General features: G+C 45.1%; 2 protein-coding genes across 2 annotated transcripts in view; one reads left to right on the forward strand and one right to left on the reverse strand.

The window, feature by feature from the left end:
• The window catches only part of MED12L (mediator complex subunit 12L), a 124,073-nt gene that overhangs the window by 92,385 nt on the left and 7,877 nt on the right, over positions 1-23,811 (reverse strand). The window contains exons 4-15 of the mRNA XM_062005483.1: positions 23,004-23,163; positions 19,648-19,817; positions 18,933-19,043; positions 18,258-18,527; positions 15,908-16,057; positions 15,293-15,392; positions 14,991-15,127; positions 8,273-8,404; positions 7,596-7,722; positions 6,113-6,327; positions 4,981-5,085; positions 3,838-4,014 (exon numbers count right to left, since the gene is read on the reverse strand). Coding sequence (XP_061861467.1) covers positions 3,838-4,014; positions 4,981-5,085; positions 6,113-6,327; positions 7,596-7,722; positions 8,273-8,404; positions 14,991-15,127; positions 15,293-15,392; positions 15,908-16,057; positions 18,258-18,527; positions 18,933-19,043; positions 19,648-19,817; positions 23,004-23,163 — 1,854 coding nt within the window. The remainder of the gene's footprint in view (positions 1-3,837; positions 4,015-4,980; positions 5,086-6,112; positions 6,328-7,595; positions 7,723-8,272; positions 8,405-14,990; positions 15,128-15,292; positions 15,393-15,907; positions 16,058-18,257; positions 18,528-18,932; positions 19,044-19,647; positions 19,818-23,003; positions 23,164-23,811) is intronic.
• On the forward strand, positions 136-2,610 carry GPR171 (G protein-coupled receptor 171). The gene is made up of 2 exons (XM_010200761.2): positions 136-207; positions 1,000-2,610. The coding sequence occupies exon 2, from the start codon at positions 1,049-1,051 to the stop codon at positions 2,030-2,032; it is 984 nt and encodes a 327-aa protein (XP_010199063.2). The 5' UTR covers positions 136-207; positions 1,000-1,048; the 3' UTR covers positions 2,033-2,610.

Genomic DNA, 23,811 nt, shown 5'->3' on the forward strand with positions numbered 1-23,811 from the left:
TTAGGTAACTTCCACGTGGTTTGGTTATTTGAATGTTGGTTTTAACTGCGTCAGTCAGCACATTTGGAAACCACAGGCACATTCTAAAAACCCAGCAGAGGCAGCCAGAGGAAAAGATTAACACGCTACTGGGCTGGAGAGCAGTCGCCCAGAGACATCAGGCTCTGCAGACTAATGCTCAGAAGACCCCAGGGACCACTAACACAGGTACGTGCTGCTTTTAGTCTTTGTCTGTTCCAGCCTCTCTAGATCTATGTAAACATACAGCCTGAAACACAAGCTGTGCCAAACAGAGGAAGTCACGCTTAAGCACTGAAGGGAAGAGCCCTGCTTTGCCTGTTCTCGGTGTTGCTTGGGTGCAGCCATGCTGCATCCTTGGTCCAGGGCAGGATTCAGGCTCAGGGTGCTGGGCTGCCCCTCGGCCCCAGGGAGAGCTGTGCTGTGCACAGCACAGGAAGCTCTCACCACCTCAGGACAAGCAGCCCCAACAGCCCTGCTTGCCCCTCACAATGCACATAACCCAAACTTAACTCAGCTACATGCTTTCAGGACTACAGAGACCACCTGCAGAGAGACAAGCACAAGAAACTAACTGCTTTTCCTCCCAGTGTAAATGATTAGAGTATCTGCAATCATTTTGGTTTAGAAATTATGCTCACCTGGATACGTATTTTACAACAGAAAATGTGCAAATGCAGTAGTTCTCTTTGTCCTGCAGCAAAACTCAAGCAAACACTCACTCAGAAAGACTGCTCTAGTGCAAAAGGTTCTCAGCAGTTTTTGTGCTTTCAAGAACAAACCCTAACGCACTGCCAAACTTTCCTGACATGAGAACAGACCCCTCTTGAATATCTGTGAAACAGCATGAAGAGAGAGAAAAAAACATTTCTTCCCAATTGCATTTTTCCCATGATATGAAACAAACAAAATTCCCAGAGTACAAGTACTGTTGCTCAGCAAAAGCTGATGTCACTGATGCCTTCTTGGTTCTTTCTGCAGGTTCTACACATCTCCTAGCAGCAAAACCAACGGGCACAAGAAGTTTACAATGTCAAGCAATGTCTCACAATGCTATATCAGTGAAGAAATGGAACCTTTTACCTATTTTTACTACTTGATTTTTCTTATGGGCTTTATTGGAAGTTGTTTTGCGCTATGGGCTTTCACACAAAAGGGCCAGAAGCAGAAGTGTATGAGCATCTACTTAATTAACCTCTTAACAGCAGATTTTCTGTTGACACTGGCATTGCCAGTAAAGATTATTGTTGACCTAGGAGTTGCGTCCTGGAAACTGAGAATATTCCACTGTCAAGTTACAGCCTGTTTCATCTACCTGAACATGTACCTATCAATCATATTTTTGGGATTTGTGAGCATGGATCGCTGCCTGCAGCTAATGCACAGCTGCAAGATCTACCGCATCCAAGAGCCTGGGTTTGCCAAGATGCTGTCTGCAGTCGTGTGGGTGATGGTTCTCCTGATAACAGTGCCAAACATGGCCATTCCCATAAAAACCGTGGAAGAAAGACCCGGAGCAGGATGCATCGATTTCAAAACAAAGTTTGGGAGAGACTGGCACATCTTCACTAACTTCATCTGCACAGCAATATTCCTGAACTTTTCAGTTGTGATCCTGATTTCCAATTTCCTCGTTGTTCGACAGCTCTACCGAAAGAAATACAGCGAGAGCTACAGGAGCGTGAGGAAAGCCCTCATCAACATCCTGCTGGTGACTGCAGGCTACCTGCTGTGCTTTGTTCCGTACCACATCGTCCGCATCCCCTACACTTTGAGCCAAAGCGACACCATAACCAGCTGCTCTCTGAAACGAGCTCTCTTCAAAGCTAAAGAAAGCACTCTGCTGTTTGCAGTATCAAACCTCTGCTTTGACCCTATTCTGTACTACCACCTTTCCACATCATTCCGACTGAAGTTTGCTGAGACTTTCACAACACCCAAAGAGGTGACAGCTTTCAGCAGTGAGGAGCTACGACGCAACAGTGAGCAGCAGATGCCAAAGTACCAGTTCTAAAACACATCAGGAGAGAGTGCAAACCCGCAGCATGAGCAGCCACAGTGCATCTGCAAGCACAGCTGCAACGGGCAGCAGCCCTGCTGAACCATAAGCCCAAGCAGAAGGAAGAAACCTGACCGGTACCAGCTGCTTTGTTAAACGGTCACACAGTGGGTCTGAACAAGCGGAATACTCCAGAACACCCTCCCAAACCAGGGCAGTGTACCAGCAACGACCTGCCAGGGATCAGCAGCACTTAAGAACGCAGTATGTTCAGACTCCAACACACCTTCCAGTTATTTATGGTAAACGCCTGCACTCACCTTTCCTAAGCTAAATAACCTAAGCTTACTACAGTTGAGTTACTTGGTGCAATCAGGTGAAGAGATGACTTAGTAGCAGTTCTTCACATACACAGCTATACCATCACCAATTCAGAGGGCATTATTTACTCCAGACAGTGGTTTTAAGCTGCGTTGATTGAATGTTATTGTTTCTGCTTACATCACACCTGCAGTTTTTACAAATAAATCGCTTGTTCATGACAAGTCCCTTTGCCTGTCCTTGCTGCTGCTTCCACGAGCATCCAAGCAAGCTAACGTGTTGTTACAGAGAACTCAGGGAGACTTAAGACGAAGAGTAAGTAGAAACATCTGCTGTGTTTTCTCTGCTTGGTTTTTTAAATAAAATTGTATAAACCAGCCATTTTTATTTTTTTAATTTGCCATTACTTCCAAAACAATGCATATGAGAATAATCAACCTGAAGCTAAAAATCAATTTGCACAGGCAAAATCTAGCTACCTCAACCAGTTCCATCCGCAAACCAAAAGTATTTCAGAAACAAAGCCAAATCAAGTTCCCTTTTTTTTCTGATCCTGGGCAAAACATGAATCAAACTTTAAGTAAGCATTCAAAACTGTCCTGAACAGACGTGGTTCATTCAGTGTTCTCATAACAATTCACCTGCAATGAATGAGAATCCCAGCTTTGCAGAACAATAAACCCAAAGCACAGCAAAGGGAGGTTGGCACACCACACTGTCACGTGGCACCTCCTGCACCGACAGGATTTAATGTCATTTAAAATTGTCATTTTGTTGTTTAGAAAATAAAATGGCAATTGTTGAGTAGATACGTTCCAATCAAGGGTTGTTCAGTATTTGTGCCCTTTTCCCAGCACAGCAGAGAACATGAGAAGTCATCTGAATGAGGGTTTGAGACCTGGAACATTACTCATGGGGCTTTCTTCAGTTCCCATGAGCCTACAAACACAACAGCAGCAGCCAAAAATCCACACTAGAAACAGCAAGGAGTGGGTGGGAGGAAATAACATCATCCTGTCCCTTACATTTCAGAACTGTTTCTTTCAGACACTTTGGTATTCATCTGTCTGTTCAACTACAATATCAAGTTTTCTATTTAGCAAACTCTTATCAGGCCCGGGAACATGGTCACTTCACTGTGGTTGGACTGGATCATCTCTAAAGGTCCCTTCCAGCCCCTACCATTCCGTGGCTGTGGTGCCCATCTCCTTAACCTGAGGCAGTCACCACCCATCACGATACCTCTGATGAGTTCTTCCAGACAACCTCTCTCTGACAAGGCACTGGTGCCCGTGGGCTGCGCTGAAGAACCGTCTGGCACCACCTGGGCAGAGGCCACCCAGCCCAGCTCTCTCCAGAGACCCCACAGCTCTTCCCACACAGCCCAGCTCTCTCCAGAGACCCCACAGCTCTTTCCACAGAGCCCAGGTCTCTCCAGACACCCACTCAAACTTTCTGCTGCCACACCAGGCAGCACCAGATGCACGCGGGTCACTCACCAGAGGTATGGGGAAGTGTGTGGCGTACTGCAGGTGGCGAAGGAGGTCGTAATTGGATGGGAAAATCAGTTCTCTCAGTCTGTCCCTCTTGACTGACTTCTCACTGGTAACTGAAATTCTTCTGTCTAAAGAAGAGCTCACGTTCTCACAAGACTCCCCAGGCATCGGAGAAAAAATCTAAGTCATGTAAAACAAATGTTTAAGGTAAGTGTAACCTCCAGCTTCCACAACCCAGCAACTGCACCCAAACACACAGTCTTGTTCTGGCTTACAGTTATGTTGTAAGCAAGTGAGGTTTTCAAAGACAGACCAAGCAAGGGCAATCATAATCGAGCATGACATTTAAGACACACACAGCCATTATATCTCTATGCATATGTCCATATCAGACAGATTTTAAAGTAGCAGTACTCGGTCAGGGAAATAAGCATCATGATTCAGAGCAAGCTCCACACATCTCATGCTGCTGTGATACAGAAGCTACAATGAGATATTCCAGTGACTAAGAGGAAATACTGAAACAGGTGAAGGAGAAGGTGACAAGAGACACTGTAGGCAGGATATGCTTGAAATCACCAGTATGACAGATGCCTGGCAAAAACAGAGCTCCAATATCCTGCCAGTGCATCTGCGTGGATAGACCTGAGCACAGAGGCCACGCAGATGCAGACTGAGGACCAGTCTAAAGGGAGAAATTAGAACATTCAAGAGTAAAGCAGAATCAGGCTAACAGAACAGTAAGGTAAAAGACAAGGGGAAAGAGATTTGGAAGACAGAGACAAAATACAGAACAGTCACTTGAAAAGCAAATTGTATCAGTGGGGTTCCTCGATGTCAAAGATGGGCAGTTCTGTGTATTTACTCATGCTTAACTGTAGTGCACAGCACCCTGCATATGCTGGGGACAAGGGGGAGGAAGGGCAGGAAGGAAAGAGGGGCACAGCTTGGGGAGGCAGAGAAGGGCAGCACATTGCCACACAGCAGCAGCACAGAGGCAATGCCCAGACACAGACCACCATGGGGACTGATGATGCCAGCAGAGGAAGCAAGGTGGTGTTTAGGGCATGGAGACACACTCAGTGGCAACAGCAACCAGCAGGCACAGACACCAAAGGCGTGCAGAAAATCCAAAGTTAAACCTACTGGAAATTCCGACCCAAATTCTGCCTTGAAGTCACTCTTGTCCACGTCATCAAAGATTGCAGCTGTTCCTGAGCCAATGCCCATGTGCTCCATCATACCATGATCCTAATAATTGCCAGAGAGAAAAACAAGTGTCAGCCACATTTTATTGAAGACCCGTAACCCATCAGAGGTAAACCCCAGCACTCCACCTACTTAAGAACTAAGAAAAAAGTACTTAAATTAAGACCTCTTAAACCTTTATGATAAGTCCTAATTCACAGAAGTATTTCTCAAGCATAAATCCACAAAAGCATTGAAAAAAGCAGGAGTTAAGGGAGGAAACAAAACTTTACAGGGTACCACTAAGAGTAATCCTGCTCCAGGGACACCTGCAGAGCAGGGAGCTGACTCTTGTACCTTCCCAAGATTTATCTCCTGCTTTGTTGTACCACAAAAGGCAGCATGTAGAAAGCCCCTATGTTTCTGGGCTAATTTGGCCATAGGACAGATGTAAGAGATATACAAAAGAAATTAAAAAGAAATACAAGAGGGTGCTTTAGCTGCCCACCAGCTCCACACAGACTGTGCCACAGAACAACAGGCTACAACTCATCACACGAGTACAAACGCGGCCCACTGTCTTGGGCCTGAAATTGCCTTCCTCTTGCACTAGCTTTAGAAAAGATAAACTGATGCCAGGCTTGGATTGCACCTGGACTGCACCTCTCAGTCTCTTCTCTCTAGTAATGAATGAGAGGACACGAGGAAATCAGTTCAAGTTGCACGAAGGCAAGTTTAGACTGGACTTTAGGAAGAACTGCTTCACTGAGGGGGTTATTAAGCACTGGAAGGGTCTGCCCAGGGAGATGGGGGAGTCACCATCCCTGAAGGTGTCCACTGGTTCATTTGAAGTCTATGTTGTGCCTTGTTGTTTGTCCCAGTTAAGTGTATGTGCACCAAAATGGCAATATTTACAGCTATATGCAAGAACAGAGCTAACGGATCATTTCCATCCTTCTCAGAGATAGAAAGAGACAAGGAGACACAAAAAAACCTGAACATCTCACATCTGAAACACTAATACTTTGGTGAAAACCTGCGTCCAAGGAAACAGAGTACCAAACATGAGAGGAATGGTATGAAGTGTTACCTCCAGTTTCACATCATGGTCTTTAGAATAGTGTTCATCCAGAGCTTCCCCGTTAGGTGACCGTGGTCTGGTCGCTGCAGTGACTGACAAGTCTCCGCGCGATATCAAAGTGCACATGTAGGCATCGTGGGAGAAAACGTCATGGCGAGTGAATTCAGAAAACAGCAGCACCAAGTTCACAAATTCTGTCTTCTCACGGTCACTATTGGGGTCAGCTACCCAAAAAAAGAAACAGAAATAAAAGGGTTAGTCTGTAGTTTCAGCTTACAGGTGTTTGGGTTTAAACGATCCAAACTGCAAACCCTACCGTAATCCTTAAAAATCCTTAAAAAGAAGGAGGAGGAGGGTGAGGACATTCCTCGTGTGAGGATAAAGTAAAGCTGAAGATCTGGATTATAACAGACCACCCAATGGTTTTCATTTCCTCTCGAGTTACAGCACTGTGGTAAATGTTACTGTTTTGTCTACAGTGCTTCTGTATTCGTAGCAGAAAACCTGTCAGAATGTTTTCAGAGAGCTGAAGGTCTCTGCATGTTGGGCCTCCAAGGTGTGGAAGCATTGCTTTATCAAAGCTTGACAGTGTAGTGCATTTTTTCTATTAGATGTGCTCACAGACGAGGAAAAAGTTTATTAAAGTCAATGTATGTGATTCTGCCAGTGGCAAAGCAGAATCTAGAGAAACACAGCATGTAAAGTTTTGTTGTTGTCATTTGTCACAGCTATATTTAACTTGTTCTGTACCACAGAAAGGTCTGCCTTGCAGAGCTGCCCAGGCAAAGAGGGATGACACTGTGTTTGAGACATCAGAAACACTGGGCTAAATAACACAAATAGTTTGGATGGTTTAACTAAAACCAGGGTCACCATTGGCATGAAAATAGAGCTATGTCAATGCCTCAGAGTCTGTAACAAATTGTTAAGAAGTTTCTCCTTTTTCGGATGTTATGAGGTTTCAATGGCATGTTTCAAACCACTTACACTGAGGGCACCAGAGGAAAAAAAAAATGCACTAACAAGGAGTACTTAAGATACCAGAAACACGAGTTACAATGTCAGGGAGTTTTATTAGAGCAAGTCATTTCCTAAAGCAACACAGGATAAGCAAAGACCCTTTTCTCGATCCACCTATTTGCCAGCTAACAGCTTTTGACTTTAACACTTGTCATTTCTCAGTCACTCACTTCATATGTGGATGTGACAAAAAGAGGCGTTTCATGTTACACATGCATACAGTGCAAGTAATTTGCCCAAATCTGTTACAGCTTAAATAGATATAAACATCAGTTTCTGCCAATTTTCCTTTTGTGAAAAGGTTTTTTATTCAAAAAGGGGAGAGCGATTTCATTAGAAACATGCCCATGAAATCACAACAGGGAATCATGGAAACCTGAAACATCCACTGCTGCAAACCAGCAACTTCAGCAGCCACACAGCAGCCCAGATGCTTCTGACCAGCTTTGGCATGAAATCACACAACACTCACACAATGAGGGAGCTTGTGTATCCAAAAACCTCAGCAGGACGTTCTGAAAAACAGGAAGACTGGAACCTGCCAAGGAGGCTGAAGACAGAGATTCCTTTTCATCTAGGACTTCAGATTCGCCACATCTCTGTACAGTGAAGTAAATACAAAAAGCGTGTTATCTACACACACGTCTACATCTGAACCAACTACACATGTGACTTTCCCATCTCTTCAGAAAACCCAGACTGGCTCTAGAGCAATGGGGTTTTCCCATTAACTAGTTTGGTCATTTCTAACATGTTCTAACATGTTTTATTTAATCACTTTGGATATTTATTGAGAAGGAATGCCCGAGACACATACCATCACCTCCAACAACACAGCTTCATATAAATGCAAAGGTTTAACATACAGAACTTCCAGGGCCAAGTGCAAATACAAAATGTAGCTCCTTTTGATTATGCAAGTTACACTAAGCAGAATAATAACCAGGACAAAGGCCTCTGTTTCAAGTGGATTTCAGTGCAAGTGAGGCAGGAACAACACAGTAAAACTGTATTTTAAAACTGCAAGTTGATGACAGAGATCCCCAGTGCTCCAACGCCACAAAACACTGGTTTTGTCACAATTGGTGTCTCCTTAGAAATACCTTAAGGCATACTGTTCACACTAGTCTAGAAGTGGAAATAACTTACTTCTGCTTCAATTTCTGCCTGCCTCTTCTCCAGGAGTTTGGCTACAGCCATGGCCCTGTGCTTACCAGACCTTTTACAGCTCACGGCCCATTCGCAAAGCAGCATCACCACAGCCTCGTCGTTTGGGGCTACCTGTTCAGGGTAAGAACAGAGACAGAAAACCCTGTCACCCACACCAGTCAACAGGCTTATTTCTTGCAGGAACCAGTGTTCTCAGGGACAAAGACAAGAGCTGGGTTTCATTCCTCAGTACTGACAGGCACACACATTTGCTTTACTCATATTGACTTGGAATGAGACATAATCTGGCAGCCAAATCTCAGTTTTCACATTGCTGACACTCAAAGCAAAGTTTTCCTTTACTGTAATGTTGTTTCACAAACACAGAAAAGGGTGATCTGCTTCATGAGTAAGAGAAACAGGAAAAGCACACGGCACAGAGCCTCTGAACCCCATTAACCACACAGAATTCACACTTTCCTTACACAAATTCTTCCACCTCCTCCTTCATCTGTTTCCATACCATTGCTTACATCCCACTGATGGACTAAGAAAACAAAACCAAAACCCCCTAACCTCTAGAGGTGTATCTATCAGATAAGCAAAGTCAAGAAAATCCAAACAAGCTCCATTTATTTCTGACCATACACAGACAACTTCAAGACAATTTCTTGTTACACATCGTTACAAGAGCCACATTTACAGACCAGCAATGGAGTACAGTGTGTGTGTGTATCTACCGAGTGGCCACCCTACCTCTGTTCCCACTAGCCACCCACATTTTGGCACAACTTTTCTCCTGTGTGCTATTGAACAGGATCTGCTGCATGTCCTCACTCCTGCCCAAGTTGGCTGCCATGCCTGAACACTTCAATGTCAGACCCACCTGCAAATTAAGCAGATGGGATTTTCCTTCTTTCCCCAAGATTAGTGGAGGCTGTACTCACAGGGAGCTGTTGGAGGGGCTCGGGGCAAGCACAGAACCCTCAGAAAGTAAATGCATCTTCCAGAGTGATTAAGAATTACAGACCTACAAACATGAAAGTTACTGCTCAAAGGCATCCCAGTGATCCTCTCAGGAAGAGCAGAAGCACAGAGGTATGCTAAACAAGGCTGGTGTGTGTGTACACACATCACAGAGCAGCTTCCTGTAAATATGCCTTGGCAGGCGGGTGAGACATACGAGATGAGTGGGGTGGTGGCAGCAGATGGGAGAGGGGAAAATGCTTTTCTCTTACCCAGAGGAAGTGACACAGTAATGCCATCGCTGTTGTGATCGGATGCAGCCGGCTAACAACAGAAGTACAGATACTGCGTGTTTCTCAAGATAACACACAACACCCAAGCAAGGAGCAGGTGATGCTGCTACAACTGAATCCCCTCAGAAAGTAAGGAAGGACAGCTTTGAAGAGGTGAGGCAGTGGGACACTAACGCCGAAGGGGACAAGCACAGAGGGGCATCCTGACAAGAGACATTTGAAGGAAGGGGTAGGTACTTCTGAAGGAAAAAATGGTTATAAAGCTGTTCCTATATGTTCTTGTTCTGGCCCAAAGGAAAGGGATTAGGTTTTTGGGAAGCATCAACTCGTAGGAGACCAAAGCCAATTTTTTGGCTTGCCATTACTTTTCACTTGAGAGGAAGGAGGGTGCTTCTCCCCCAGGGAACACACACGCTGTGCAAACATTGCCAGCACCCAGGCAGACACTGAGGCACATGTGCACATGTACACTGCCTGAGGTACTCAGACAAGAATATCAGCCTGTTCCTCAACTGCCCCCAGACTATACTTAGTGCTGAAAAGCAAACCACGGAAGCCTGCAGTCGGTGAGCTATCCACTTCCACTGCTGCTCCCCCTGCTCGGGCCAGCAATGGCAACGGCAGCCTGAAGGCAAAGGTGAAAACAGCCCAGAGTGTAAGCTCCAGGAACCCTATACAAGAACATAAACAAAACTCAAACCAAGGTTCACATGCCCATGTTTTTGAAGTCCTAGTCAGGATGACTTGCAAGCTGGTGCCTGTGCCACTCGCCTCTGAGCACTGTGCACACAGGACTCGGCAGGGCTCGGCTTGCCTCCACCGCTGAGCCCTTCAGACCCTGAGGGTCTGCTTAATGAAATGGGAATACTGTGCCCCAGCAAGCCCCTGGAAGAGGCACAGCTGGTAGGTAGGTCTTATGAGACCAACCTCCCCCGGGGTGGGCTCCCACAACCGCTGGAGCCTCGGCACCTCCAGGTTACAGAGCCAGATGCCAGAAAGCCACAGGCACTGCTTACCACAGACACTACCTATACTCATGGGTTGTCATTAACAAGACATCTCCTTTGAATTATACATCCAACTGCCTATGACCAAGGGCTAAGGGCTATTTACCCAAGCACATTTCTTCCACACCTGGTTGTTTGCTTTACAGCTTTTCATGAAGCTCATTGACAATGAGTGCAGTGGAAACTAAATAACATTGTGATCAACAGCAAACTGCACATTCAGAGTTTTAGGTAATGGGCTGACAACTGTCACTGTCCTTTCTTATTTAAAATACAAAAACAAACAAAACAACACAATCCAAACTAAAACAGCACAAATTACTTACTTGACAGCCCAAGGAAAAGAGAAAACCCCCGGACAAGCTAGCCTTTCTCTGTTAAAGCTGGATATTACTTCAGTTATTTCAAGAAATGCTGTAAATTCTTACTTTTTTGAACAGCACTTCCATGTGCAGCTCTGTATTAAAACTCCTTAACAAAAGGGACAAATAAAGGACAGACATTTATGCAACTCACAAGAGAGGAATATCAAATTATCCCGGTCAGGACCACACTGAGCTCTACAGAAATTCGCTACAGAATGTGGTCCTCAGTGGTTCTACCTGAACTTCAGGAGAATGACTGATCTGCTTCAAGCAGCTTATTTTCAAGGAGCAATCTGGTATTTTTCAGATGGTGTTAAACAACTAGAAAGAGACAGCTCTACAGTTAAAAAAACGCAGGCAGTTGATTCTGTTTCCAAATGAGTAATCTGCTAGCACTGTGATGTTAGTGCAAAAATGTAACTCCCCAGATCTGCGCTTACAAAAAGCAGAATTATGCTTTCAGAGACAGAGAACCCAACATCACCACAAATCAAACATCTAGAAGTGATTACACACCTCACAACTCACAGCATTGATTCTGCAGTTTCGCACATATGCAGAACACAACTTCTGCCAAAGACAGAAAAAGCCCACCATAAGTACCTGGAACATCAAGGCGTGCATCCATCTAAGAATTTCAACCACACCACTTTTATGAGCCCAAAACCAGTCAGTTTGCTTCTCAGGAACTGACACGTGCAGCAACTAAAAGCAAAACGTTATGTGAGTGCAGGTGATTCCTTGAGCCCTGTGACACAGCCGTTTGTTGGGCAAGCTGCCATCACCAGAGCCCACCACTGGGCTCTCAGAACATGAAGCCCTGTGCCTGCTGAGAAAAGGAAAGCTGAACTGTCTAACCACCTAATAGTTTCTTTTACTTTTGACTGAAAAACACACAAACACACCTGAAAGCTGTATCAAGTCCCTGCAATACAAACAACAGCCAAAAGCCCTGCAGTGAATAGGCGTGTAGCAGTATGTGTGCAGCAGCCCGTGGCACGCTGCAGGGCTTCCTTCCTCCCTGTGCTGTCACACAAGAGCTTCCGCCCCTCCCACACTGTGCCCACTTAAACATGCTAAGAATGCAATTCAGTAACTCCTCCCTGAATGACTCTGGATTTGTCTCATTGGTATCTCCAGATGGTGTAGCCTGGAAAAGCACAGGTCACATCTCAGAGGGGCTCAAACTACCACCTGGAAGAGCAGCATTAATCTCACATTTGTACTCTTAAAACCGTAGGGGCAGGAAAACAAAAAGATGAGTCCACACATTACTTAATGGCGACATTTTGTAGGGAAGACAAGACCTAAGGCGCTGGAGCAGAGAACAGGCATGGGCAGGCAGGAACTGCAGCTCCCTTGGGAAGCTCTCCCACAGACAAGACCCTTCCCAAACTTTCCACAGGTCCCAGTGAAAGCAAAACACTTCAAGATGGCATCAGAAGGGACAGATTTATATAAATACAAATACAGGGTACAAGGCAGCAACGATTATGAGTGAAAACCACCCTTCTAAAGGAAATGGGTGAGGAAAGATTACAAGAGCCAGCAAGAAGAGCACTACCAGAGCTTTGTAAAAACGAAATGGCCCGTGCCATGCACAGAAGCCTGGCTCAGAATCCCAAACCCAGGCCAATTAGCTCCACTTACAGAAACAGTCATGACAGCTCATTCCACTGGAAACCACATCTGCATATCCACAACAAAGGAGCTCTCAAGGTGTACAGCTCTCCACAGAAACACTGCCCTCCAAAGTCTGTTTTTTAAAGCAGCTCAATGCACTGAGGCTAGCAGTGCAGACTGAAACGTGGACTACAAAGAGATGCCTCTGACTGCAGCCCAGGAGGGACAAAGTCATTACAGGAGCACAGGAACACTTTGACACACCCCCCAGCACTCAACAGCTCACAGACAAACCTTTTTCGGTGGAGTACAATTCCCATGTTTGCTTTAAATGATGAGACTACGTTCAACACAACATTAACCACTGCTTTGAAGCTGTAGAACATAAAACCAATCAACAAGTAGTGTGTTCTTTTGAAGGATCCCATCAGTTATTTAAGTCAGAGAAGACATTTTTCCTTTCCAGAGGCCGTGTACTTTATTTCCCTTAGACACTCAGGTGAGCAGGAATCTTGACAGCAGATTTACTGAAAGGGTCAAAATGTCAACACAAACAAGCTTTGGAAAATGAAGCAACTGAAGCAACTGAACTGATGTTAACTGCTTTATGAAAAACATTACAAGAGTGCTCAGAACACACTCCATTTTCTCAGTGCCTGTGGCAAATTCTGCAGACATTTCTGTCCATTTTCACCCGCCTGCTCTCTCGTACCCCCCACACACTCAGCACGTTCAGAGGCAGGGCCCTCACACAGGAACAAGCTGCTGAATTGTGGCTTCTGCACTAAAAAGGCATCTCAGGCCTCCTTTCCCACAGACACAGCGGGGTGGGATTTTTTTTTTACTTGCTTCATTTCCAGCAAAGTGATCTCAGAAAGACAAATATTAACTCTCTGGATTTGTCACAAGTCCTATTCATGAGAACCAAGTTCAAAACAGGACTTCTTTCACTCTACAATGAAGAGCATCTCTTGCAATCGTAAGAGCTCAGTTGGACTTCAAAGACAACATGAGAAGCAAAATCTAAACTCAAGTTCAGAGACCTAAACCTTAAAAGCAATCTGAGTGCACAAATATCCATGAATTTTCAGGATTCTACACAACGATGTCAAGAAATTCAGTATCAGTCCTTAAAAGTCAAGTGCTCTCTCCTTTCATCCACTTACTGCTGCCTACCAGCTAGAAAATACCAGTCTGCAGTTTCATTTAACTGGGCAGCCCTCCAACTGTTTAGGTGTATTTCAAGCCATGCTTAACCAAATTGTCTTGTTGTACCCAGGAGACCAACTCACAAACCATTCCAAAACAAAACAAGTTAAGAGGGTGGGAAAAAAAACCCCCACAGGCATCCTTTCTCAAATCCCTTCCTCAGTCATATCTGTGACGATAACGACAGATAATAACATACAGGAAGTCCAAAAGTTAAGCGAGAGCTGAGTGAGTCTAAGCCACAGGGAAAAGGCAGGTGAGCTTAAAGAGTATTTTCACAGACATTATGAAAAAGTCACTATTGCATTCTCTGGCTCACTCTTCTGAATCTATTTTTGCACAACTTGACTCGAGCCTTCAGAGGGAATGATTTTTAAAAGTGGATGGAAAGGGATCAAAGGTGTCCCATATCTGGATGAGTACAATGCAGTTTTACTCTAGGTCAAAACTCTGTGGTAGCAATACAAAATGTTGGCTGGGTTTCTTTAGATAAAGATACCTCCACAATAACCACCACTCTGGAGCTCTGCACAGGAGATGTTCTGAGTCAGGGAAATGTCAGATGGGAAATACCTGCAGCTATAAATAAGGCCAGTAGTGTTCTCTGCAGTACCACCTCAAATGAAAGTGAATGTATTGCTTTATGCCATGCCACAGATTTCTAGATTTAAAGCCTCACTATTCAGCCAAATCTACTGAGAAACTCTCCTCAAGTCAGTGAGCCAGAATGAGGAGTGTAAGGTCCTTTGTATTACTCCCTGTGCACACGGTGGTACCCACGAGGTTACATCGTTCTTACCATGTAATTGCAATATTAACAAGTCATTGGCTGTCAGACCTTCAGACCAGAGGAGTTCTACAACTGTTATTACCCTCAGGAACTCTGAAAATAATCTCTGAAATTGGTTTTAGGAACACAGGTAAAACTATAAAAAGCCATAGGAGTAGGTGGGTTTAGAATACTTTACTTCATAACCTAACAACTTTTGCATCTGTGTAAATTGATATCAAACCTGGAATTTTACTTGGCAGCATCCAAAAAAGCAAACCACAAAACCTTGATAGATCACTTCTGCCAGAAAGTTTACAGTACACAGATTGAAGAATTCAATTACATCAGCAAGGAGTTGTTTCCTCCTAATAAACCAGTGGTAAAGAAAAAATACACCAAGAAAATATGAAGCTTTTGTATCAAATACACACACACACTTCTCAGAAGTACAAATAAAAAGTGACAGGAGAATATAACCATTACCTCTTGGTTATCTTTATTCTGATTTGCCCAGAAAATCTTATGATAAAGTGTCTCCATGGAATTGCTGGAATCTGATCTGTCAAAACAATGTCGATCCAACACTTCCAAGGTGTGCAGCACTCTGCTGATGGTCACCCCTAGAGATGGGGGTTAGAGAGGAGGTAAAAAGGTTTACACAGGAAGACGCATTACATCTGTCAGGTCTACCACTAGAATTAACCATAGTGCAATAGGGTTAGACTCAAAGAACAACATACATCAATCCTAAAGCTCCCAGTGTTTGTATCATTGAGTTTTCTTACCTGCAGTTGACTCTTGGCATTTGTCAAAAGACCACCGCACCTCCACAGCACGACCTCTCTGTTTTATCTGCTGTTCTACCTCATAAATCTTTGCCCGAACCTGTAAATAAAATAGTTGCCAATTAGCTAGAGCTGGGAAGCCTCAATTTTCATTTCAAGCTTCTGACAGCTTTCTCAGCAGGAGTAAGATATCCTATGGTGTTCCACAACACTCCCTACATTTGGAAACAAGGCACTGGAGAACATTCTGTTCAAACATTTTTGTCTGTTATGAATCATCTTGCACAGTAAACCATCTCTCCCACCTAAGCAAGTGAACTTTCAAGCATGTCTGAAAAGTCACGTCTCACAACGTGGTTCAACCAGCTGCTTCTTATTTGCCATTTTAGACCTGAACGTAACTTGAGTTTAATAACAGAAAATGTCTGAACACAGAAGTCCGGATATTGTCACAAAATCAGCACCTGAGTGAAGAACAATGTCAGGTCACCAACAGTAGTGCAACACTAGTCTTAAAACTACAGAAATCTCTAAACTGGCTGTTGTCTTAATGATCACAATCATTGTTTGGGATATAAACCGGATCTTAACAACCTGACAATGAAGAAAGCTTACCTGCTGATTAAATGCTGAATTTCCACCTGGCATAGGCAAACTGGATGGAGCAACTTGAAGTAAATCCAGAGGTGAGCCTGGATTAACGTTCTTATTTTCGTTTGTGGAGTAATTCCACACCAAGGCACTTGGGCAACAAAGAGTTACAGTCTGCAAGCAACAGCACAAAGGAGAAGTGATTTCTTTTTCTAAACACATATGATAGACAATACCAACAATAAGAGAGTCTATGAGACTAGAGTCACTTTTGGTCTAACTACTACAGTGAAAGAAACAAAGAGATAAGCCTAGGCACAATTACTTTTAAAACAGTCATTTGAGCAAATTCTAACTATGTGATTTTCCTTCTTCATTATTAAAACACATTTAAATATACAGGTGTTCAGTTCTCATTTGTATGGCTTTCATAATGCTGCCAAAGAACGTCACCAGAGGTTAATTTCAGCCAGAACCTCTCTGTGAAACATGAGCAGGCTTTAGAAAACAGAAGACCTTTTGATGTTCAGCTGCAGAAAGAAGCTACACGTGAAAAAATTAACATTTCAGGAATTAACTAAAATCAACTCTTCTGGCAAGATTCAAAAGCACCAAAGAGTCACTGGAATGCACCATGAACTTGATTTTGTACTGACAGGCTTTTTGGTACTGACCAGTCATTTTACAATGCCTTGTCAGCAAGTCCCTACTACCCTGCAGCAGCTGGTATTGTACAGAGCAAAAGCAGAATGCCTTGGTGTTTTGGGGGCCAGACCTTAAATACCACCTAAAACGATGGAAACTGATCTTACAGGTGCTTATTTTTGAGGCTGCTGGATTACTTCTTGGGAAGCTTGTCTAGTCCTGAATCTGGGTTACAAAGTGGCACCTCAGCAAAAGCATTGCCTAGAGAAATGCTCCTCTGAAAAGACTGAGAGCTTGTCTGAATCCAGGCTGCCATCGGAAGCCGTCTGGTAGCACAAGAAAAAGGGGTAGAAAAAAAGAGCAGAGAAGATACACACACACATACACAAACCCAAATAGTAAGGGAAGAGCAGAAAGGTTACCATCTGTGTTGCTAGTAGGGAAGAGCTGTAAAGCTGCCAGGGTACACAAGCGTAGCCCAGCAGCCCAGGACAGAGACAAACGCTGATGTTCCCAGGATAGATCCATGTTCAAGAGGAAAAAAGTCACAGCACACAGAGCCAGATGGATGTAACTCCCTGACTCACACACACTGAGTGGAGAGAGGGATGCAGATACTCTGCTGCTTTCTTTCCTCAGACAGTGCCAACTGAGCCCTCCCTGCATTGAGCCCAGCCTCCCGTCAGGCTCTGGGCTTCCCGTACCGTGACAGCTACAAGACAGCAGCAGCCCTCGGGCTGGGAGCTGGGTACCACAGGGAAGTACTCGTTTACTGGGGAGATGGTCCAGCACTGGAACAGGTCAGGCAGACAGTGAGTCGTTAAAAACCCAGCTGGACATGGTCCTGGGGAACTTGCTCTGGCTGACCCTGCCTGAGTGGGGGTGTGGACAACATCACCTGAAAAGGTTCCTGCCAACTTCACTCCTTCTGTGGTTTTGTGATCCTGCAAGCACCAGCAGACTCCTACAACCAGCACCAGGACATCTCTGTGCAACCCCCACAGATAGACAGCTGAACACACAACAGCAGGAGGGCTTGAGGAAGCCTCACCAGGTCAGCACTCATGAAGGCAAACAACTGCAGCTCATCAAACAAGTCCTTTTTTAGAAAATAATTACTCTCCACAGTTCTGCTATTGCAGAGACACAAGCACAAGTGAACAGTCTCTTCTGTTCTGCAGCTTTTAAAAGAAACTGTGGAAGCTGATAAGGCAATACAAGCTGCTAGCAACTCTGACAAAATCAAAACAGAGCGGCCTGCAGTGGCACCTTCGGTGACAAGCTGGAAGCAGGAAGGAAATTCTCACAGGTGAGAGCTTGCAGGAGTCAGTACGATGCTGTCTTCTGCACAGACAGACGGGGTCCAGGAGGACCACACAGGGTCACTGGTGAGGAGAATGTGATGACACATGCTGAGCATTCCTGCCACCACAAACACTCACCACAGGGCAAAGGCTTGGCCGTCCCTGGCAGCAGAGTTGCCTCTTCCCACAGCAGAGGTGACAGACACACGGACAGCACAAGCTTCTCCAGGTGGTTCCACCATCATGCCTCAGCTGGTGTGGAGAACCCACACTCCTGCTCCCCCCAGACCCACTCAGTCCTTACCCTTTAACAGATGCAGGTACACTTGAAGCCACAATTAACACACCTCGTCACACCCAAACCCCATTCTATCTTCCAATGAACGTTATAGCCTTAAAAAGAGAGCAACAGAGCATTGGCCTACCTGCAGCATACAACTAAGTCCGTACACCAGTGGACGGTGTTGAGGGCAGGAGAGGAAATCTGAGCAGGCCAGCTGTACCGGGCTGAGCACGGGGCCAGGGGCAGTCGGGCTCGGGGCTGCCAGCGGAGGGTTGCTTGGTCCCATGACCACATGAGGAGAGTGTGCAGCTGCCAGGTTCGGGCCATCGCTGAGCAGCAGCGCCAGGCGCCTGGCACAGAAATAGGCCAGGCGGCGGGACAGGTAGGCTGACTGAACAAACTCCTCCGAGTACTGCAAGTCAGAGAAGCACAGCCTTCACTACACACTCTGCTCCATGTATTCATCACTTTCTTTAACAACAAACTAGTATAAGCTAGGCGGGATTACCTGCAATATTTAACAGTCCAGAAGTTAAGAAAGAGAAGAACAGTTCAATCACAGATGTCTCTTAAAAACATCACCTGCCCTCCAGGACCAGCTACGGTAACAGATTCTTTCTACCAAATCCAGTTAAGGACTAGAAAGCACAAATGTTTTGAAGGAGTTTAGAAATCCTAAACAAGTACTGTCCAATATACTTCCCAAACTGTCCTAAGCAACACTGTTTATATAGATTTTTACCACCACAAATATTCAAATCATTTCACATGCCTGAGTCACACTTGTACTGATTCTGGGTTTAAAACACACACGTACCTGCAACATCAGTGGCAACAACAGCTTAAGAACATCATCATCAGTGGGTCTGATTTTTTCCAAAACGTCCAGTATCCATGTCAAATACTCGTGTCTCTCGAGCATTCCTTCCTTAGAGGATTTAAAACAACACACCACACTTAAACTGGGAGCACTAAACCAGCAGGTGTGTAATTGCCAGCTCCACTGAATTCCTGGTTAGCTCTCATTACCCACATCAGCGTGGAGCTACCAAAATCTTCACCCACCACCACACGTGCAGGAACCAACCCCATCATGGCAGCCCTGTGAGTAGGGCAACGATTGCACCAACAGTCTCTGCAGCTGAAATTCAGCAGGCTCTGACAGATAAACCCCTGCTGTTTCTATCCTTGGGTAGAAATAACCAGAGTTATTCAGGGAATCGTGTGGAAATCAACATCCAGGCCACCACTACAATACCCAAGGCTTCATGTGCCTCAGCCTGACCCACGACCAATAAAAAGACCCTTAAAAGACAGGAATATACCAGAGAGGGAATAACTGAGTACATGGCTGCAATCACAATCACACACAGTAAGCAAATCAAAGCTTTTCCAGCTATCGAATCGTTAAAACGAGTGAGCATTTACAATTTATGCAAATCTTATGACAAAAGCTCTCACCAAGGTCTAAAATTGAACTTTCCAAAGATAGTAACCTACAAAAACCCAACCAGCACTCGTTAAAGTATTACCTGAAACATATAAAATGACAACTTCTCGTTATATTCCCACTGCTTCAGGGCTTGCTCCATCTCTTGAGGCATCACTAGGGAGCTGCTGCCTTGGCTGGAAGCCACATGGTAAAAGTCCGCAACCTTGGCCAGCTGCTCGCGAAGGTATTTGGTTATGATTTGGGTCCATTCTACAAAATAAGTTACAATTAGAACCCTTCAGATGATACAGGGTTTTTATTCACGGTGGCAATTGAAACAAACTTTGTCACCAAAAACACAGAGTTGCACAATGCAGCACCTGTGGTGAATTAACGGGCCTCTCCTGTGCGCCACGCACAGACGCTGCCCAGTGTGCAAGCAGCCTGCCAGCCCAGCAGGGCAGAGACAGCACTGACACAAGGGGTGCCTTTGGGGAATCAAGCGTCTCCTTCATCAGACTTCAGCATGCAGCAACAAAACAGCTTTGAAGTCAATAAAATAAATGCACTTCATTACTTCCTTCCATCTGGACCTTTATCCCCCTCTTCCTTCCCACTCCAAATATAGCCAACATAAAACTCAACAGCACTTTGCACAAGCAAAGGGATATAAAACTGTTCTCTCTATAACAATTGTGAAACAGACAACTCCAGGTTTTCACTCTGACGAGAACGCAACAGCTCAAGAGCAGTTTCCTGGGTCAGAGTGACCAGCACAGTGCAGAGGGCTGCAAGTGAGGCTGACCATCTCTCCTCTGCCCTAGGCGCTTTGGCAGGTTCTGTTGGGCTGCCGTGGCCTCAGTCGGGCCAGCCACGCAGACATTTGCTCCACACCGTGCTCCTGGCCCTACCAAACCTGCTAAAAATGATCTGCTTCTCTCTCTGCTTCAGCAGTGACTCTGTATTTAGTGTAGTTGGAGAAATTAATGAACCAAGATAAGCTTGCTTGGTCATACACATAAAGCTTTGGGAAAAGAGGAATTATAAGCAAGGCATTCCCTTAACAGTACCTGGAACAACCATGGGTAGCTGTTAGGATCTCAGAGATAAACATCTGACAGAGCTGTGTTTAATCAGCATGCAGCATATTTTTGAAGAGCACACTCTTTTATGAATACATAATGCAGTTGCTTTGACAACCTAAGCCTGTTTACTGTCAGAGTTACAGGAACCACCACTCTCTAACACAACTGTTTTCACTGTTTATTACCCATCTCACACTTCAGCCAGCACGTTCATTCTTTTACCCTTTTTCATTTGTAACTGGCAGTTCTGTCAACATATACAGACTGTATGTGAATGCTTTTCTACCCAAACACACTGAAATTGCTGCATGAAGCTACCGGGGTTCAGTGTTTTCACAGAGCAGTTTCACTACACTTGCTTAAAACATTCACACAATTCCAAACCCACTACTTCAAACTTCATCCATGTGACAGTATGAAAGAATGTTTTTCCCAAAGCAATTGCCAATATCTCTGTGTCACTGAGTTAGAAACAATGCAACTGCCTTCCTGTCACCTGAGGCTGAGACACAAAACATCCTGGGAACAGTCAAAAGCTGCCCAGCAGCATGCAGCAAACTCCCTCGCAAAAAGCTCTCAACAACATTTGCAAGAGAGGGAATTTGGACAGGGGACATAAACTTCAGTAACCTGCCTCAGCATAGAACCTGTCTGACAAAAATCACAGGCACCTCAACCCACAGACCTTCTCATCAGCTTTGCTCATCCTCGCTGTGACACAGGTGCCAGCCCAGCTCCAGTGTGAAGAAGAGCCAGAACAGGAGCACTTGCCTAGCCCAAGGCACACCACTGCCTCACACCTTCAAAGTCCTCACAAACTCCTTTGGTTTTAAGGACTTAGGACATCCAGCCACAACAAACCAGGTCCAGATCAATTTGTCGCTATGGGGTGGACAACCTTAGCTTTCCTCACCTCCCCCTTACTCTCCTTTCTCCCTCACTCAGAGACAAACAAGAAAGGTGTTTGTTTCACCTACCTCCTAATGAGCACACATCCCAGGCAGAGGAACAGCCCTAGTCTTGGTATACAGCTTCAGTCCCCCCAGGAGAGCCACAGATGCTCCCTTTTCACTAGCAGAGCTACTAATGACAGATTGGGAAAGCAATCAGCCTGCTCTCACTGCCCGCTCCAAGCCTCCTGCTACAGCCTACCCCCAGAAATGCTTATGTCATTCAAGAGCAAAGAGAAGACAACCCGAGAGCTTGGAGAGAGGGGCTACTTCAGCATCCCTTGGTGTGAAGGACAGAAGAAGAAGCAGCTGAGAGAAGGAAAGAGCAAGTCACCCATCCCTGCTCAGTAGTGCCAAAGCAGATGAAAAGAGCCCGAATCCACTGTGTCAGGAGCGGGGAACTGTGCTACTGTCCCACTAGAACAGCAACGACCCCACTACAGCACAGCTGCCTACCAGAGCTCATAGGCCAAGTGAGGCACCAGCCTGACTGGAAAACTGGGCAGGTGTCTGCCATCTGGCCAGCTACACACACTGTGTCCCCCTTGCTCTCTGCCTCTAAAAATCAGACCAGGTGTTACAAATATTTTTAAAACTATAATCAAAGAACAAACACAGAATGTTTGCTAGAAAACAGAAAGTACACTGTGGAGGCTTTAACTAGGAACTCAGAGAGAAAGTTTGTGTTACAAAACTACAACAAACAAACAAACAAAACCCAAACAAATACAAAGCAAAGTTTGAAAGAAACAACAGAACAAGTTGGCAGGAAGATGCAGACCTTTCTCAGAGCAGCCCACAGCAACTGCTAAACAACAGGGTGATTGTCTGTTCTGAGCCCAGTTATTTTGAGGACAAAGGAAAACATTCATTCCAGAGAGTGGAGGAGCCATAGGCAACATATGTAAATTGTGAGAGTAAAACTACAGCTTTGTTAATAGTGAACACACCTTTGAACACCTTAAAGGTGTTCACTGCTAGGTCTGCTGGCTTGCTCTGGTGCCAGCAATAAGGTTAGTACTGAAATATGTCGCCACCTATGTGCTAACAAATACACACTTCCCAGGGTTTCCAAATCGGTGGTTCTGCTCATTCCCAGGTAACATTTATCTTAGCACAGCCTTTGCCACTCCTGCCATCCCCACTGAGACTGGTGTCCTGGTGAAGATGCAGCACAGTTATCTCCTCAGATGCCGCACCTGGACATTTGGGGAGGAATCAGCTATGAGGAAAGGCAGCCAACAGGGCAGTATTTATGCTGCATGGCTCTTTGTACTCTTTCACACGTATTTCTAAGCCAAACTGATGTAAAAGAATGTTTATTCCCCTTCCTATTACAGATTGCCCTAGTGCCACCAAAGCCATGAACAAGGGGAGCAGGTCCCTTCAGCAACATTTAGACATTAGAGAAGTTTATTTACCAATATTTGGGTCAGTGGCCTGGCGTTTCTTGATTTTAGCTTCAGAAATAGCAGCATAGTAGGCACATGTCATTTTGATGAGCCACGCCGCTCGCAGCAGTGGCACAGAGTATTTCGCTAAGTAAGCAAAAACATCTTCTTTTTTACTGAGAATAGGAACCTGGAATGAAACAAGAAGCAAGTTATGGCACACAGTCCAAACAGCATCTAGCACCTGTGGGGCAGCCCAGGCCTCCTCTGCTCAACCCCTGCACTACCTGCAGAGTGGTAGACCCCTTCCCCAGCCTGGGAACCCACACGTAGCTCTTGTCTGGACTTGTGGCAACTGACAGACTTAACGAAAAAGAGACATTGCTACAAAGCAGCAAGAATTATTCTCCTTGACTAGAAACTTAAACAAGAATGCAGCTAAGAAGACTGTTTAATAAAGATTGTTAATACAAATGTAAATGTGAAGAGCATGCTAAGAGGCCAGAATCAGCAAGCAGGCTCTTTTACTAACGCAATGGCTTCCTCACCAATTATCTCCTCCCCAGCCATAAGAATTTACATAAACTGTTCCTTCGCTTGAGAAAGAAACCCTTGAAGGGAAGCATTCAGGCAAAGAATCTGTCTGTCAATAACAGAAACATGCCTGAGCTGAAACATAGCCATTCAAAGGACCTTTTTACCAGCTAGATCAGTCTTCCTCTGCCCAGCCACCCTCCTCGCAGAGAGGGAACACGCCGCACAGTAACAGCTGCCTCCAGCACTGCTCCACGTCCACTGTGTGCCAAAACAATGCCCTGCTCTTGCAGCCTGACTCAGT

This window comes from Colius striatus, chromosome 12 (assembly GCF_028858725.1).
Source record: "Colius striatus isolate bColStr4 chromosome 12, bColStr4.1.hap1, whole genome shotgun sequence".
Lineage (NCBI taxonomy): Eukaryota > Metazoa > Chordata > Aves > Coliiformes > Coliidae > Colius > Colius striatus.